This window comes from Centruroides vittatus, unplaced genomic scaffold (genome assembly GCF_030686945.1).
Source record: "Centruroides vittatus isolate TY-2023 unplaced genomic scaffold, ASM3068694v2 contig_337, whole genome shotgun sequence".
Taxonomy (NCBI): domain Eukaryota; kingdom Metazoa; phylum Arthropoda; class Arachnida; order Scorpiones; family Buthidae; genus Centruroides; species Centruroides vittatus.
The window spans coordinates 725,915-740,944 of NW_027122161.1; the positions used below are offsets into that span (position 1 = coordinate 725,915).

The 15,030-nt window shown below is 36.3% G+C and overlaps 1 protein-coding gene across 2 annotated transcripts; it reads left to right on the forward strand.

The window, feature by feature from the left end:
• The first annotated feature begins 375 nt into the window (after positions 1-375).
• On the forward strand, positions 376-14,681 carry LOC136974034 (patched domain-containing protein 3-like). Of its 2 annotated transcripts, XM_067268809.1 has the most exons (5): positions 376-898; positions 9,796-10,277; positions 10,360-10,500; positions 10,579-10,695; positions 13,385-14,681. In XM_067268809.1, exons 1-5 carry the CDS (start codon positions 378-380, stop codon positions 14,677-14,679), a joined length of 2,556 nt encoding a protein of 851 aa, XP_067124910.1. In that variant the 5' UTR covers positions 376-377; the 3' UTR covers positions 14,680-14,681. The 2 variants fall into 2 exon arrangements, with proteins under 2 accessions (XP_067124910.1, XP_067124909.1); XM_067268808.1 differs by having other exon boundaries at positions 10,360-10,695.
• The last annotated feature ends 349 nt before the right edge of the window (positions 14,682-15,030 follow it).

Here is a 15,030-nt window from a genome sequence, read left to right on the forward strand (position 1 = left end):
AAGACAGATTCTTGTCTTCTAATTTTATCTTATTAAAAGAGCTTGTTTTGTCCTTGACTTTTTTTTATATCCGATTAGTTTATTGTGAATTAATTCTCTTCATTTTTAAATTACTAATAAATCTCCGAGTTTAGTTTAATTTAATTAGTTACAAAAGTGGTAATAGTTTTTGCATATATTTAGGTTAATTGTAGCCAATTTGGTTTTTCCTAATTGATTCTTGAATTTTTTCAGGATCGTCATCGACTGTCAAATCTTTAAATAACCAATCTGTCAAATTTAGTCTTGCACAAATTTGAATTCAAATATTACTAATGTATATGTAAATACAGAAAAGCGATAAAAATTGACATCGACTTTTCCAACTAACATTAAACATGCAGTGTGACAAAGAGAAATTTTATGCAGTTAATCGCTATTTATTTTCAAGTTTTCGTCACCTTGGACGGCTGATTGGACGTCATCCATTGTATTTTGTAATAATCCCATTTGTGTTCACTGCTCTGGCCTCTTTGGGTTTATTGAGGCTGCAAGTTATAAAAAATTCCGAATATTTACATGTTCCATCGAACGGAAGAACTTTGAAAGTCAGATCAGAAATAGAGAAGTTCTTTCCGGAAAATGCTACAGACTTTGATTTTACACGAATGACAATGTATAAAGGAGCTAATATGATTATAGCGACGTGTAAAGATGGAGGAACAATGATGCGTGAATACGTATTTGATGAATTGCAAATGCTAAACGAAAAGATTCTGAACATAAAAATACAATGGAAAGGACGAAACATAACGTATTTCGATATTTGTATGAGATCGGAAGGAGAGTGTTATCGAAATAATATACTATCTTTAAAAGGTAAATTTGAAGGTGTTAGAAGAAAAAAGCTAAAAATTAAGTAAGTTTTGTTCTTTCATGTTTTTATTTGTTGTTGCTTTATTAATTTTATGTTTTAGTTTTATTTATTATATATTTATGTAAATGTATATTAATACTACAGTGCTTCTTCTGATAGTAATTGATAGATTATAAATAAATTATTTTATTCGTCACTCGTCCAGAAAGTAAGTTCCGATTGCACGTCCCCATTTTACAGGGGTTTGTTGTAGTATGTCGTCTGTTATAAGGGAGATCAAGCAGACTCTAATTGACACATTTTGAGTTTTCAATAATGAATTTGAGTGTTGTATTCGGGCATTGAAATGTTAGCTAAAATATTTGCTAGTTGCGAGATTGTAAACAAAGTTAATAATAAGTAACATTTTAAAAACATGCCAATAATACTTATAATTAATCAGATGCTATGAGGAGACTGTGAAGGAATTAACTGTTACATATATCACAGGCGCGTTATCCTATGGACAAAGAGGACAATTTGAGCTCTCATCAGCAGGCGACCCAAACCAATCTTTTATGAGAAAATATTACACGCAAAAAAATTCCTACGAAGAAAAATGTTTGAAGTCAACAATATACTGTTCCTGGAGCTCCTTCGCCTGGGCCCCATGAAGCTATATGAAGCCACATTCATATGTAGAGTTCGATAAATCTCGGCTCAGATTTGGAAATACAAAGCTGTGCTGAGGTCTTCATAGACGATCTTCCATCGAAACTGGAGGTTCGTTGCAGCACTCATTTTTGAAAAGTTTCGAAAAGTTGCATATTTAACAGTAACAGATACTCAGTTACCGTTAATATCTCTTTTTCTTTGAAATTAAATAGAAATGTAAATTCTAAGTACTGGAACGAAATTAAAGAAACGTGTAATTCTTTTTTTATTTGTTTAAATAGTTGAGTAATTTTCGAAATATTTCTGTTCAGAAAGGTTAGATTTTGAGACCTGTGTGTTTGTTCTTAAATGTATTTATAGAAACATTTCCCTAATTATTTCTCGTAGAACTTTTAAGAATAAAAACTACTTCGTAGTCAATCACGATTATCATAATACTGATATAACACCGTAAAAAAATCTATGCAGAATTCATAGCAAAATGTGCAATGGAATTTATATCAATGAGAAGTTATTTAATACAGGGTCATTCAAAAAAACTTAGTTTCAAATAATTATTATTTTCGTTGAAAACTATTACTAATATACAATATAAGGTATATTTTTGAAAAACTCTGAAATTTTTTTTAAACAATGGAGATGCTTTATGTGAGTTACTTGGCGATTCCCTGCAAACAGGGCACAGCATGTCCAAGACAATGGTGGCGATTTCAATGTTAATGCGTTTCCGTTGTTCTTTGAAATCGGCTGGTATTGATGGTATGTAGCCACTATCTTTTATGTAGCCCCACAAGAAGAAATCTCAGTCAGTAAATTCGGGAAATCTGGGAGGCCATGCCATCAATGCGTTATCATAGGCTCCAACGTTCCTGATCTACCTCGGCAGGAGAGCAGGCTCTTATCAGATGAAGGAAAGAAAAGGAATGCAGAAGGACCCCACCCTGGTGGTAATTTCATTACTGTCAATCTGTATCTGAGGTAGGTCCGTCCCCTACAATGGACTGGTCAAGTTGTGCTGACTTCAGCTCCTGATTGGGTCGAGTTTTTGGGGTTTTTCTGGTTTTGGAGGTAAGTCTGTTGGTTTCATTAGATTACTGAAGTCTTCCGGTTTCTAAGTCTGTCAGCTTTGTGTCGGTTTACCCAGTATTTTGGGAGTTACGGCCGTTTTTCGACCGCCACCCGATGACCGTTACAACGGTCATCTTCTAGATTAAAATTGTAATTTCTCGGATTCTATATATCTTATCATAAAATGCTTTTTACCAGCTATTCTAGCTTAATTTTCGGTTCTAAATCTGTTGTTACTTTGACCGTGCGCCTAATTTTCAGCCAGTTATAACGGTCCGTGTTTTTTTGCGTTTTTCGGGCCATATGCGGCCTACCGCTTATTTGTGCGGGCATTCTTTTCGATGTTTTGTTAGTGGTAATTTAAGGTAGTGGGGGTGCAATTTTGGGGTCGGTACCTTAATTACTTTAGGAGTTACGGGCGCTTTTCGGCGGGAGAGGTCAATGACCTACTCGGTCCGACCCTAACCTGGTAGACATTTTCGCCGTTTCTTTATCTCTTTTGCTCTATTTTCTTAGTAAGTAGGTTAAGACTGTTGCTACCCCATTGGGGACTTTTTGTATTAACTTATCGTTAAGAGATCTGGACTATACAGCATTCGTGCCATTGTGATTAGTGTTTTTTTTGTGCTCTTTGGATTACACAAACTACAGGACTGCGATCTTCGATAGTTCTGTGAAATACAAATCTGTATTGACGAGGGACAGGATTCAGAGTGCTTTTGGGTGAGTGGGATTGGTCTAATGTCATCTGCGCATACTTCTTTTGGCCAAATGGCATGTAGTGATTCGTTTGCGGAAATGCGACTTGCGGCACTCGCAATTTTAAATGAGTTAAAGGGCTACTTAGCCGACAATTGTAATAGTAAAATGGGAACTCCAAAACATGCGGAGTATATTGTTTCCAGCACAAAAAAAAATCATCGAACTATTTGATAATAATTGTGTTATACAAAAAGTCGAGGAAGAATCGAGTAAACTTGAGAGGCTTGTGGCAATTGAACAAAAAGCCGTTCTGGATAAGCAGATTGAAATACTAGAAAAACTTAATTCCTTAGATATAAACGAAAACACCCCAAACTCTCCAGCCATGACGTATAGCGCGGTTCTAAAGTCTGGAAATTGTTAACTTTCCAAATAAAATACATCCACCCACCTCAGGCAAGCATGTGCTGTTGGTGTATGACAGAACCGATACGAAAAACAGTGATCGTGATGTGAAAATCCGAATCGACCCGCAAAACATAGATCTTAAATTTCATTAATCTTTATTATTTTCTTCCCGTTCAAATTTCGACATCTATAACCGAATTCCAAACCAAAAGTCGACACTTCGAAGGGGAATGACTGTATTTCCTCTCCCCTCGAAACTTGAACCTGAGTCAGGACGGAACTAAAGACAAAATTCGCTAATTGGCAAGAAAATTAACGTGGGGATGAAATAAAAAGGATGGGAGCGAGGACAGAGGGGTCGTTCGTGGCTCCTGCCTTCATTCGAACTCGAACACGGAAGCCTCTCCGCCGTCGCCGATTGGATTTCGAACGGACTCCGTTCTCTGACGATCCTTGTTGAGGTATGACGACCACTAATCTGTAAACTCTCTCTCGGGTTCGTAAACTCCTAATTTAGTACGTAATATTTCTATCGATGTTATCCTGTGTAACTGTTCTTTATTGTTTAGCAATAAATTCTGTTGTTTGTTGTTTTAACTGGTGTCATTCATTCGAATATTGCCTCTGTCTTATCGACGAGCCCACTCTCCTCCTCCACTCGACCTGACAAACAATTAGTTCCAGACTGGACAGCCATCCTTGACCGTGGGCAGGTTTTACCGACCTGTTGACCGAGAAAAAGGAGGTCCGACTCCGTCCGACCTCCCGGTGAACCCACAGTGTTAAGAAACGCTTACAGGAGCAAATTAAGCCGAGTCAACTCAAGATCGGAGTAGACAAAATTAGAAGAATCGGGAATGGCGGGGTGGCTGTCGAACTAGAAAATAAGGAAGATCTAAGCAGCTTAGAAAGCTGCATTAAAGACAGACTGCCAGATATCATCACGAAACTTCCTCAGAAGAGGAAGCCCCACGTGATCTTATATTCTGTTCCAGAGTTAGAAAACCAGGAAACAGTGATAGATAGCATTTATTGTCAAAATGACATAATCAACGAAAACATCACAAAGAAACAATTTGTAATGGACTTCAAAATCAAGTTCGCTACAGGAAAGAGGGACAGCGACTACTGTAATCTAGTGGTTGAGGTCACGCCTCAATTGAGGAAAACCTTATTAATAATAGAAAGAATAAATATAGAATGGTCTCGATGTAAAGTAGTGGATTTTTGCCCTGTCTTACAACGTTTTCGATGTTGTAGGTATGGGCACTCCTCTCGCAACTGTGAGCAACTACAGAACATTTGCAGTCATTGCATGGGAGATCATGCTTTTAAGGACTGCCCCAAACGTGAGGAACAACCTAGATGCATTAATTGCACGCACCAGAAATCAGGGAAGACTAACCACAATGCTCGTGATCCCGCTTGTAAGATATACCTCAAAATGAAGGCCAATCTAATTGCACGAACAGACTGAGTCAAGTTAGATCACCCTACATCCAATTTCTTCAGGTAAATCTAGGGAGAGGCATTGCTACTTCCTCTCTACTCTCTACTCTCTACTGAGGTCCACAATTATGACTTTATTCTCGTGCAGGAACGTTTTTTCTGTACTGTTATCAAGGGGACTCACTATTACCCTTGGGCCATCATTCTGGCCACTCACAGTAATATTGCTATTTTACAGCACTTCCCTTTCTAGCGAATTTGTTGTCTGTATTAAGATCAATGTTCAGGGACAAAAGTATATTATTGTTAACATATACTGTCCCTATCAAGGCGACATAAACCTAATTCTTAGGGATGTACAGAATTTAATCGATAGGTTTCCAAATGAACAAATCTTAATTGCTGGAGACGTTAATGCCCACTCCCCTGCCTGGGGAGGGGAGAAGCTCGATCGCAGGGGCGAAGCCTTAGAAGAATTCTTATTTTCGTAACGACCTGCTAATTGTGAACAACAGCTGTTCCCCTCCAATTTACGTAAACAGTAGGTATCATAGCTGGATCGATATCACCTCTTCCTCTACCAATTGCCACAGTCAGATCACCCATTGGAGGGTCCATAATTGTGATACTCTAAGTGACCACAAATACATTTCGTTTAATATTGACAGGTCAACTCAAACTGATCGGAACAGTAGCAGCAAAAGGCGATATAATTACAGGGCAGCAAATTGGGACCTGCTTGCTGATTTTCTCAATAGGGAATGACCTTATGAGAATGTGAACAATGAAAATAAGGCTCGCACCTTCTTGGCGACATCCATCGAAACCATCAATGCAGCTTGCGATTTTCACATACCAACCACCACTCACAGAAGAAGACCTGTTCCGTGGTGGGACTCCAAACTAACCCAACTTCGCAAAACTAATAACAACCTGAGAAGAAGGCTCCAAAGATGTCACGACGACTCTCTGCGTAACACACTGAAACGCAGCTACCTTGACCATCAGAGAGCCTATAAAAACGAAATACTCCAGGCAAAACAGAGATCATGGAGAGACTTCTGCTTCCGGGCATCTCGGAACCCATGGGGTTACTTGTCTAGGATGTGTGCTGGAAAATAGAGATCGAACAACATCCTACAGACTTTTGCAGATGAAACTGATACTGCTGTTGACATCCACAGCATTGTTAACACTCACCTAAACAACTTTTGCTTAGACAATCCGACTGACAACGATACCGAATGGCACCAATCTCTGAGAGACAGTTATTTCCTCCAGGTAGATACTCCAGATGCTCCTGCTTTCACTCACTATGAGGTGGATGAAGCTTTTAGAAATCTTAGAATAGGAAAGGCACCTGGAATGGACAATGTCAGTGCGGAAATTGCGCGGAAAATTTGAACAATTATCCCCGAGAAGCTCCTCCACATGTATAAAACCTGCCTTCGGCATGGAGTCTTTCCAGAGCAATGGAAGAAAGCAAGAATCGTTGCCATTCCAAAGTCTCCAAACTCCAATGACCTTCGCCCGATTTCTCTCCTGCCCATATTTGGGAAAGTGTCGGAAAAGATTTTAGCGGCCAGACTCACCTGGATAATTGAATCCAGTCAGCGGTTGAGCAATTTTTAATATGGGTTTCGTCACCAACGTTCTTCAGAGGACGCTATTCAGGCTACTGTGAGTAGCATTAGGGAGCTTCTCAATACTAACAAATATGTTTTTGGCATTTCCCTAGACATAAGGAAAGCTTTTGACAGCGCGTGGTGGCCTTTAATCCTTCACCAGCTGCGGAACATGGGCTGCCCAGCAAATATTTTCTACCTTCTGAGAGATTTTCTGAATAACAGGCAGGCTCACATTTAAACTGGTGACATCAAGGTCTGGAAAGTGGTGGTCCGTGGTTGTCCCCAGGGCTCTGTCCTGGGCCCACTTTTGTGGATTATACTATTTGAAAGATTTTTACAACGTAGCTTTGGACAGAATTTTACTGCCGCTTACGTGGATGACGCACTCTTACTCATAGGTGGGCGCTCGCGTGCAGTGCTCGAGAGAAAGGGGAACAAGACTCTGGAGGAAATTTATAGTTGGGGCATTCAAAACAAGCTCTCCTTTAACTCTGCTAAGACAAAAGCGATTGTATTTAATAGAAAAGATGAGGGAAATCTGTACGCGAGGGTGCCTACATTGAAAATGAATGGTGAATCCATTAGAGTGGTCACTGAAATCAAATACTTGGTGGTATTTCTGGATTACAGATTGTCATGGGAACAGCACATTCGTTATATCTTTGAAAGAACCGGTCTCATACTACAAGCCTTTTCCAGAGTGGTGAAAAACACGTGGGGCCTTAATGCCACAGCAATGCAGACTATTTATGATAGCATCTTCTTGCCAATTGTTCTCTACGGCTGCGGTAGCTGGGGCAAGGCAATTAGCAGGGTTCACCCCAGGCGAAGAATCATTGCCGCTCAGCGGAAGGCACTTCTCATGATCACTAAGGCGTACCGGATGACTGCTACTGTTAACCTTCAAGTTATTGCCCGCCGCCCCCCAATCGACAAAGTGATTAACCTCCACCAACAACTCTGGAACCTAAAGTGGGGAAATAACACTGTATCCCACGGTGAGATCATCTCAGCAGATATAATTGAAAGGCAGATTCCTTTTAGCCAATCACAAAACCCTAGTGTTCCTCTTCCAATCGTTGAAGATTTCACAGATACTGAGCCATCGTGTACCATCTTCACAGATGGTTCTGGCATTGACGAGCAAAAAGGCTGTAGCTTTGTCTGTTATGTAGACAACAGCGAAGTGTTCAGTAAGCAGTATCGCCTGGATCACTTGTGTTCTGTCTTCCAGGCAGAACTTTTTGCGATAACTCAAGCTATTAAATGGTGCAATGATACCTATACAGGATATAATATCACAATCACCTCTGACAGTGCCTCTGTGCTGAGTCTCATCAAAAGCAACAGCCCTATGATTGCTGAGGTGCACAAGCACTTACATGATTCTGAGAACCGTTACTCTTTAAAGTGGACTCAAGCTCATGCCGGAACTGCTGGAAATGAGAGGGCAGATGTCCTTGCAAAGAAGCAGCTAGAAGTGATTCCCTCCCTTTCTCTTATAATAAAATTCCTCTTAAGAAAGTTAAGAAATTACTATTCAAAGATCTCACCGATTGGCAACATGAATGGGAGGAAGACAATCATACCATCACATACAGCTTCATCCCAGATACACAACAATATTTTCTCAACAATTGGATCAATAACGACCTTTACAGCGTACAATTTTATACAAATCATGGCAGGTTTAACGCTTATAAGCATAGGTTGTCCATTGGAAATTGTAACAAATGTAATTTCTGTGATAAAATCGATGGGAGCTACCATTATATTTTCGATTGCCGTATAACCGAGACCGAGCAAAACGAACTTAAATTAACTGTTATCAGGAACGGTGGTAGTTGGTCTTGTCAACCCTGGGAACTTCTTAACACGCAAGAAATGTATGACCTCTTTTAAATGATTATCAAGAAATATATCCGGGCCACGACCGTCAGGTAGGAGTTGCAGCAACCAGGTTGATTGATCTACCAACTCTTTGCATCTTCTTTATGTTAACCTTGTATTTATTTTCCCTTCGCGTCTCCACATATATCCTTGTAATCACACTTGTTGTTGTGCCTTCTTCTCTTGCCAGCGCTGAGCACGCTACATGTAAAACAACATGAACTTGTTTGTAAATAGTTTAACTCTGTTAACTCAATTCACACAATTGAATGTCTTTTCTCTACCGATGTACAAAATTTGTTATTCTGTTACCTCTAGTCTTCACCTGATAATGCATATGCGGGATCAGGCTATGTATGTTTAATACATTAATAAAAGATAAAAGTGAAGTATATCTGAGGTACGAACGACTGACGCAACATATCGCTGTACACGATGCCTATGACTGAGATTTTCATGCAGGAGGATGTACCGTAAATGTTGCATTACATGCTCCAAACGGTGTAGTTTGGAACCAGCGGCGGCAAGGAACTATTTGCATAAAAACGTGTGGAAACAACGCATAGATATACATCAACACAATGTCGATATATTCCATGTATTCCTTCAATGAAATTATTAAATCAGGGCGTTATTTTTGAATAACTTTCCATTTCGCAATCATCATTTAAAAATTTCTATGAAAAGGATATTTTTGCGATATAGTATAAAGTGTCAGTTTTTCCTTACAGATAAATCTACAAAAAATAAACTTAAAATCTTATTTTTAAATTTTCAGTCTTTTTTGAAAGAAATTATTCTGTAAAAGTTATTTTAAAATATCAAGTACAACTTATACCACTGACTAAATGATACCACAAAGATAATTATACCTCGTGTATGGATCTACTGATATAAAAACAATAGTCCAAAACAATTCTTTATATTGAAGCAATGATACTGTAGTACTACTCTCTGTATTAATCTCCAATCTTATAACGACGAAGAAGACCATGTACAATTATGGTACCTGTACATAGTTTTGATTATTTGCGAGTTCGCTAGCGATGACATAACAATAAAATGATAATATATTTTTCACCAGAATACGTCTATTTGAATAGATTAACAGATTCAATATTCCTATTTCTTTTGAAACAGGTATCCGATGGATATAAATCCATCGCAAATTCATGTAGACGCTATCAATTTAGGAGGAGTTTCAACTGACGAAAACAGTTTTATGACAGATTTTCAAGCAGTTCGTTTGCTCTATTTCGTCGATTACCATAATTCCAGCAAACAGGAAATGGCTCATAAATGGGAAGAAGAATTTCTGAAGACACTTGCTCAAAATTCCTTCGTTCATATCTGCGTATCAAAAATGAGTGGAATTAGTATCGACAATGAAATAAATAATATATTGGTAAATATTGTATGGCATCTTATTATTAGTGGAACGTGTATGACAACATTTGCAAGTGTAACTTGTCTGACGAAGGACTGGGTGACAAGTAAACCGCTGATTGGTGTTTCCGGGTGTATCTCATCTCTTTTTGCAGTGGTAACTGCTTTTGGCGTTTTACTGCTGTGCGGCATGAAATATACAGAAGGAAATATGGTTGTTCCGTTTATAGTTGTAGGTTGGTGTATAAAATACATTTTTTAAAATAAATTGATTATTCAATATAAATAAACTCTCAATTGGTTGAATGTATTTTACAGGTATCGGACTAGATGACTCATTTGTTCTGCTAGCTGCTTGGAGAAAAACCAATCCCAAAGATTCTGTTGAAAAGAGAATGAGTACAACGTACTCCGAGGCTATTGTATCGATTACCATAACGTCTTTGACTAACGTTGCTTGTTCGTTAATTGCGTTAACCACTCCGTTCAGAATTCTGCATATAATTGGAATTTACATGGCTTTGAGTATTTTCATAGATTACATCTATCAAGTTACATTCTTCGGCGGATGTCTTTCACTGGATGGTTATAGAGAAGCCAAGAACTTGCATGCTATACTCTTCGTTCCTGTTAAGTTGGAAGAACGACCATCAGGTAACATAACATATAGTTAATCGTTAAATAGTCAGTTAACTTTCGTATAAAGAATGGTGTTTTACGTTTATGTTTATCGTTATAATGTTTCCTAAAATTGTTCTCAACCACATTCAAGACTTTTTGGAAATTTGAAGCTAGTTGATTTATTTGAATTAGAAAAAAGTATTCTTTTTGTTATAAAAATACTAAAAAATGAAAAATAGACTTTAATCAAAGAAACAACTAACGTTTGTAACTAATTGAAAGAATGAAATCTTTATTCAAAGATATATTTTAATGACTAAAATTCATTTAATTTATCAAATTAGAAATTTTTAAAAATATGATTATTATTCAATTAGGTTATTAATATAGCGCAAAGCGGCCTATGTTTAAAAATCATACTTTTAGTAATGATATTGGTAATCTTGTTTGAAGTATTTTGTATCCCTTCGTACTACGAATGTCTTTTTTTACACTTATTTGAACTCTTAACAACGGTCTTGATTCCTCAACGTCTTCCGTTAATTACTTCTTTTAGTGAAAGCTGAAATATGCAGCTTGGCTTTAGTTATTTAGTTATTTAGTAATTCTGGTAGATAAAGGATTTCCCATCGAAAATAACTGATAGCTAATCAGTTATTTTCGATGGGAAATCCTTTGTCTACCAGAATTAGTATCGAAAAATCTGCATTGCTTTGCTAACTTTTTCAGTAGGTACAGAAATTGTTAACGCATGCTGCAACAGAATCATTAAAGCATGGAAGGCCAGTAAAACATTTTTTTCTCTCCCCATCTTTATCATGAGGTAAAACTGGATGTAAAGTATTGACTTGTAAACAAGGTTGTAAATAGAGAGAGAACAAAAGAAATGCCAATTTTGCTAATTGTATCCACGTGTGGTCCGGTGATGACCACTTGCCAGGTGGTGACCACCTGGACGTAAACAAGTGAGTCGGAATATTGGCGGACGTAAATGTAAACTTCACTGTCATACGATAAAAGTGGACTTGGGTGAAAGCTGTTCGCACAAGGAAGGTTTTTTCGAAGATAGAGTCGTTCGAAATATGGGTACCACTATAGTTCTTTCTCTATCCTAACTTTCTCTAGAACAACCGTTATTTGATATTTCATTTGTACAAAGCATGTATACGTTCATATTTCAAATGCTTTTAATTTCTTGATCTCATGTATTTACTCTTTATTTTGCTAATCCTATCTTTACATCAGAAAGTTTGGCCACAGATTACATTTCATTATACATTATCTCACTTGAAGTATTTACCTTTGAAAATATCTCATATTCTAAATATGTCGTCTAGCTGTTTGTATGCATGCTCTTAATTCCAAAATTAAATCACTACTAAATCGGTGTTTATAAACATTTAAAGTGGATCATTCTTTACTATTCGATTTCGAGTTATTAGATAATATGAATCAAAGAAAGATAACTAATTACTAATTACTAATAATTAAAAATTTAACATAAATGTTTGTTTACATTTATGTTAAATTTTTGCCCTCTATTATCATATTGAAAAATGTTAAAATTACACAAGCCTGTATTATATGCTTACTGTAATTAATTAATTACTGTATACTTCAAAATATTTTCAGTTCTTGTGTGAGATATTTTGAAGATTACACTTAAATATAGGCTAAATAGAAGTAAGGATATTACATAATTCTCCCAATTCTTTTATCAATATTGACATTATTGTATTATCTAGTGAAATTAAAGACGTAATTTTATCCAAGGTTTTTCATTATTCTGATACCGTCATCATTAAAGTAATACGCCTATTTAAAAAGTACTTAAAAACTACTTACTAAATACTTAATCGTAATGGATAAAACACATATTATTGTGATTTTGAAATTTTGCGTGAGTATTCCCACTGAATACAGAGAGAAGCCTTGCTTGTTCCAAGCTTCTTCTATAATTAAAAGTAATTAATATAAAGTGCCTTCATATTTTCGATTACGTTTAGAAATATTATTAGCCATTACACTAATGAATTTGAAATTATAAATATTTTAAAATAGCAGTTAAGCCTGGCGTTGCTCAGGCAAAAAAATAACAACATCAAAATTAAGATTACTATTTTATTTCGTACTTTTAACCCTCCTAATATAATATATTATAGTGTTTGATTTATAATTACAAAGGTTACCTTACACAAGGGTTTATCACTCAATCTAACACATTTTAAATATTCTTTAAATTGTGTATAAAAATTTCTAAGTTAATTCTAAGAAACTGTTCCATTCACAGCAAATATCGAATGGTAATCTGCCAACCAATCAAATTTCGTGAAAAACGGACTGAATATTTAAACTCCACCGTGGAAAACCACACTAAAATCATATTTTGTGCAGGAGTAACCTTGTATTATGTAATTTTTCTATTCGAATGCCACCATAGCACTGGTCCGATAGAAAGAAGCAGCTGTTTCGTAAGGGAGTCGAAATTAATTTGACCAAAAGTAGTGGTTGATCTCCTCACGGAACAGAGGATGGTCAGCGACTACTACTTCATACTGGTCTACTATTAATCTTTGAAAGGCGATTCGTGTTGAATAAACAAATTGAACAAATAAACAAACAAAAGAAACATTTTCATTTATATATATAGAAAATAATCATATTTTTAAAGTTATTAAAACTAGATGAAAAACTTTATCTTGTTTTATTATTTTTCTAATAGGTATTCTGGGATTTATAAAGTACGGCTGTTATTCAAGCAAAGATATTGAAGACAATACAACAATGACTTGTTACAAAAACCATTTAGGAAAGATTCTAACGTTCCCAATTGTAAAAGTCACTGTTATTATTGTTTTTCTATTGTATCTCGCTGGAGGAATCTATTTTACGAAATACACACGACCAATGACAGGTATCTATGCAGCATTTAACGACAATTCTTATATAATAAATTTCTACCGTGATGAATATACGTTCTATTCTCAATATCGACATAGAGTCCAGATAATTGTTACATCATCATTAGATTATTCCAATCCAAACATCCAGAATAATATAGAGAAATTAACGACAGAACTGGAGAATTCCCCTCATATGGCCGGAAGTAATTTCACGGAATCGTGGCTGAGACTATATCTAAAATTCATTAAAAATCCACAGTTTTGGATATCTCTCAGAGGATACAATTTGAGTCGACCCGAAGACTTCACCGATGCTTTACGCAAAGTATTTCTGAAATTCAAGTGGGCCAAACGCTTTAACGAAGACATTGTATTCAGTGAAAATGGCACCAAAATATTAGCTTCCAGATTTTTTATTCAGACAAAACTGACTGATGATTCGCTGAAAGAAATCGAAGTTTTTACTAATCTGTGGAATGTAATAGATAAATATAATCTTCCGGTATATTGTTACAATTATCGATATATTTTCTTTGATTCTATCTTCGAGGTAACTCCCACAACCACTCAATCAATAGTCGTTAGTTCTTGTATGGTAATTTTAATATTTATCATTTTGATACCAAATGTGTTTTGTGCATTTTGTATCGCTCTCACAATTGCTTGTATTGAAGTAATAACTATAGGATATATGTCTGTATGGAAAGTTGAATTCCATCCAATAGGGACAACTTTTTTAATATTGATCACCGGATTTTGTACGGATTACGCAGCTCATATATCGTACGCGTATGCAAAGAGTAAAGGAAAGAATCCGAATGAAAAACTACAAGATTGTTTAGATACCGTTGGTCACGCAATTGTGCAAGGTTGTCTTTCTTCACTTTTGGGAGTTGCTCCGTTAATATTTGCTCCGTATGAATTTTTGAAAGATACGTTTAAAATATTTATCATATTCATTGTTTCTTCCATAATTCAAGGGTTGTGTATTCTTCCAGTTATGCTGTCATTATGGGAGAGTTTACTGTTATTATTATATAAAAGTCACGAGAAGCGGCGTTCAGACAAAGAGTATTCGAATCTTCCGAATACGAATGAAGAATTGTTAAAATAAAAAATAATTATTTAGTCATACTTAAAAAAAGTGCGAAAGAAATGAAATAATTTTAGAAAAATTTTTTAATGAATTATTTTAATATCTTATTAATAAAGTTATATCGGCTTCGTTATAATGAATCGATTGAACAGAAGCAAACTTCTCATAAAAAAAGAAATGATACTGGTGATGTTACTGTGGCATTCAAATTTGTATCTATGGCCTGAAATACTCCAACAACTCACAATTAGCTAGAACGGCCCGGATAAAGGCAATTCGGCGAACAGGCCGTTATGCTTTTCTCAGTTGATGTTACGGCCTGTATCAAACTCCGTCAGGGTGCTTAGTATCTTTCGATATGTTGTACTA

What these genes read in the sequence shown, in the direction of transcription:
- LOC136974034 (XM_067268808.1), top strand. Translation starts at nt 378, where the DNA reads ATGCAGTGTGACAAAGAGAAATTTTATGCAGTTAATCGCTATTTATTT. An exon ending in AGAAAAAAGCTAAAAATTAA is followed by an intron (nt 899 to 9,795) that starts GTAAGTTTTGTT and finishes CTTTTGAAACAG; the next exon opens with GTATCCGATGGATATAAATC. An exon ending in GTTGGAAGAACGACCATCAG is followed by an intron (nt 10,696 to 13,384) that starts GTAACATAACAT and finishes TTTTTCTAATAG; the next exon opens with GTATTCTGGGATTTATAAAG.